We start from the raw sequence: 4,461 nt of genomic DNA on the forward strand, positions 1-4,461 counted from the left end.
TTCACTACTATGCAAGAGAGTCAGTAACACTCGTAATATATGTACGATTTTTTGCCTATACATCATCATATATTCTAAAATACTACTCTATTATTTACTTAATTATCTAATACTACATCTTAACCTAAGATCGGGGTATAGTAGAAGTTACAACTTCTTCCCTTGGTTACATAATTAAAATGAAAATAACATAACACAAGGGCGATATATATTTAAAAATTGGTAAAACTAAATTTATGAATTAAAATATCAAAATTGCCTATAAAAAATTATGTCTCTGACAATTAAAATTGAAAACCTTTTTATTTTATTTTTAATAAAAAATTGTCATCGACATAATTTTTTAAGGGCAATTTTGATATTTCACCCCCCAATGTGTAAGTCTTTTTTTCACTATCTTTGTGAGTAAAATTTGCGTGTCCTAACATATAGTATGAGAGCCAAAAAAGTTCCAAGGAGACAAAAACAACTCCAAATTTTGAAAGTGTTAGCATAGCAATCCATTCCCATGCATTTGCCATGATTATTAATGTTATTACTATTATACCCTTCCTTATGGTAGAGAATAGCAGCCGAGTAACCAAAAATGAAGGACCCTATTGGAATGTTGGCAACAACAACGTTGTGATTCACCGAAAAATTCTTTGTTCCAAATAACTCAGTTGTGGTGGAGACAGCAATGGAAGTGATTGCTCCGGTGCAGACGCCAATGAGTGCAGTGCTGATGTAAAGTGAGATTTCGGTGCTGTTTTGTAACAAGAAGAATGCACATGACATTGGTGACATTAGTGCTACCATGCAAGCTGGCCTTGAAACTCTGGATTTTCCCCTGAAATAGAAATAATTAATTTAGTACTATTACAAATTTATAATATTTTATTTTACGGTTCTGCTACGTTACCAACAGCATATTTGCCCACTTCTGCCAACTCTTATTTATAATTGTGTTTTATGAAAGTGTGTTCGTGGATGTGTTTAATAAAAATGTCTTTTTTATAACTGTGTTTAATAGAAGGGTCTTTATAGATATATTTTTTGGATGTGTCTCTTTATATATGTATTTAAAATATATTAATTATTAGACACATCCACGAATATACTTCCATGAAACACAATTATAAATAAGAGTTGGCAGAAATTGACAGATAATATGTTGGTACCCTATCCTTTTTCTTTATTTTATTTGGCAATGTTTGGTATCTGTCTCATTGATGATGATGCACACAAATATTGGGATCTTGTAATTAATAAATTTATTTTGAAGAAGACAAGTTCTTATACATAAAAGAATTGGTTTTTCAATATCTAAAGTGGTTTTAGAAATTTGGTAATTAAAGGTGGATTTAGAAATTTGGTCTATCTAAATTTATTGATATAATACAAATTGGTTTTTCAATCACTCATCACATGTCATCACGATATTCACGGAATAGTGATTACAAGACCAAATTGATTTACAACATCAAATTTTGGAGGATTAAATTGAATTAATTGGAAATTAATAGATGAAATTGAGTCATAAAACTAAATTCGAAAGATCAATTTAATTAAATTAAAATTTTAAAGATTGATTTAAGTTACTTAAAAAATTTGGTAGACCAAATCAAGTAGTTACTTTTCATTATTTCTATAGTGTTATCATGAGGTACCTACCAAATACAAGTTTAGTTTTGAGATACGATATTTGAATATATAACTTATTTGTCATATATATCAACTTAATAGCAGATATTGTAAATTGTGAAATATATTATATGTATTCATTATTTGTCTTAAAATTTTCTAGTTTATTTGTCTTCATCAATCAATGTAGATCAACCAACACATCTGTGGTCATTATTTTCTACATTAAATGAGAATGTAAATGCAGTGGTTCTAGTTGCCATGAGAGATGGCATGAGTCTTCCAAAAAAACCAAAGGATGAAGACAAAGACACCAAAGATGAAGTGTTAGAGCTTCCTCTTGATTCAGCAATTTGTCCCAAGTTATTAAGAAAAACCAAACCAATTGTTGCACCAAAAAAGTACACAAAGAAATATAACCAAAAGTCTATTCTTTTGACCATCAAATTCACTCCAATTTCTTCTCTAACAACACACACTTCTTTTTCTTCTTCTTCATCACTCTCTTTGACTTCATCATTATTAGTATTGGTGATGTAATTCTCCTCTAGAGTGTAATGGTACACTCTAAGCTTCTCCCTATTTTCATGCCATGATTTAACTAATTGATTGATCTTGAATGAAATTGGAACCAATAGTGGCAAGAAAAGTGACACTAAGATACCAATTAAAACCCCAAGTGATGAAATTTTGCTAGACACAAATTCCAAAATACTAACCACAGCATAAATCCCAGTTGCAATTGTGATCACAAAAATCACACCAAACCCAATATAATAATCACTTGATGAATTTGATGTGGCTTTGGTTTGTCTAAGAATAGGAGCTACAATTAACCCTATTGCCAAGGGCAAAACAGAGTTTAGCAACAAAAATGCTCTAGCCTTGTTCTTTTGTGGTGAGAAAAAAGCATCAACAACATTGGTATAAACCTTAGCACTCAAACCTTGGTAACTAGTTGTGATTCCAACAGCTACTTGACTATGAGACAAGAAATTTCTTATTGTAACAACATAACAAACTGTGTTGATCCAACAAATGCTATTGCCAGCAAGGAAAGTTAGCAAGAAAACATGCCAATAAGAGAGATTTGAGATATGGTTAGTTAGGAAGAGATATTGAACACCATAACCAATGAGGCCAAGAGTTGAACCTATGATTAGAACAAGCCAAAGGGGAAGGTAGAGAGAAGCAAGGCCAGAGAACCAACCAAAGAGTTTTCCAGCATCTGAGGCAAAAGCAAGGTTGTTGAGTTGGATTTGGGAGATTGAGAGAAGCTCTTTGAGTTGGGAAGAGTATGCTGGAAAATTTGTGTTTGTTCCATTTATGGATTGGAGCCAAATTATTCCTACTAAACTTAACCATTGAAGAGTTGTTGATGATGATGATAATGAAGAAGAAGAAGTTGACGATGATGATGAAAATGAAGAAGAAGACATACTTTATGATGAATGAAGAAATTTTGATGAGAGGAAATTGTTCTCCTTTTTTGGTTTTTTGTACTATGCACTCCTAACAAGCTCTTATGAGGTGGTGGGAGTGTGAAGGCCTATATACACTTCTAAAGGAATTATTACTCTGCATGTCACCTTTTCATCTATAATGTGTAATATTTTTGGTACTAAAAATACTAATGACATATATATATTTTTCATCCCTGACTATTGAGAAATACTTTTAAATTTTTGACCTTTACAAAACTTGGACGGATCAGTCCCTCCGTCCAAATGCCTCTGTCAGGGACTGATCTGTCCAAGTTTTGTGAAGATCAGGGACTTAAAAGTATTTTTCAATGGTCAAGGACAAAAATATTCGCGGGACAAAAAGTCAGGAATCTATTTGTCTTTTTCTCTAATTATTTATATTGAGATTTGTCAATAATTTTAATCATTTTAATTGATATCTTTTTTATATTAATATATGATTTAATAATTAAATATTTATTATGGCAGAAGATCCGTTAATAAATAACTAAATATTTTTTCTCTGAAGAAACGACAGCATGCATATCTCAAAAATACTGTTGGAATGTGCTATGCGTTTTGAAAATTATAGTTAAGACATAGGAGATAATTTTTATACTTCAAATCACATTAATTAAGCTATATTTTTCTATAAATATCAAGATGAATCAATAAAAAAAGGAATGAAAACAATATAAAAAGGAACTTGTGAGAAAAATTATAAAAAAAATTCAAAGAAAAAAGATTTCAAAAACAGAATAAAAAAAGAAATGTAAATATAAAAGAGACGAGTTTAAAAATCATTACTATAAAAAATAATTTGATCTAAAAATTTTAGTTAAATTTTTTTTTAAGAAGAGTCTCAAGAAATAAGTGAAACTAAATATTTTTTATATATAATTTTTTCACTATTTTATTTTATTTCAAATTTTTTTTACAAATCTAGCCTCTAATTTTTTTTTTAAATTTAGTTTTATATATTAAAACTAAAGATAGAAAGGGAACTAAAAGCTAGCGAATGGGGTATGCTAGTCCTACCGAAATCGAAGCATTGACTTGATAGACCGTTTTTTACGTTAGAGACCCAAATCTTTTCATAGCACAATTAGCTGTTGGTAAATATGCCAGTTATCACACATTGGAAATGGATTCTCTCTAGTTTTTTTAACATTTGAGAGAATAAAGTGTAATCTCTCACCTTTAATTCTATAAATGAGACCTGTTAGAATATAATTAGAATCAATTAGAATTATTTAGTATATTTGAATATTTATTATAGAATATTATGTCTTTATTATTACGATTCTCTTAGTCCCTATAAATACCCTTCTATATTGTATCATTCAAATTGTCTAGAATGATACAATATAAAAAG

General features: G+C 29.7%; 1 protein-coding gene across 1 annotated transcript; it reads right to left on the minus strand.

The window, feature by feature from the left end:
* Nucleotides 20-3,177, minus strand: LOC107616135 (protein NUCLEAR FUSION DEFECTIVE 4-like). The gene is made up of 2 exons (XM_016318135.2): nucleotides 1,883-3,177; nucleotides 20-845 (listed from the first exon to the last, which is right to left on the minus strand). Exons 1-2 carry the CDS (start codon nucleotides 3,060-3,062, stop codon nucleotides 394-396), a joined length of 1,632 nt encoding a protein of 543 aa, XP_016173621.1. The 5' UTR covers nucleotides 3,063-3,177; the 3' UTR covers nucleotides 20-393.

This window comes from Arachis ipaensis, chromosome B01, assembly GCF_000816755.2.
Source record: "Arachis ipaensis cultivar K30076 chromosome B01, Araip1.1, whole genome shotgun sequence".
NCBI classification, from domain to species: Eukaryota; Viridiplantae; Streptophyta; class Magnoliopsida; order Fabales; family Fabaceae; genus Arachis; species Arachis ipaensis.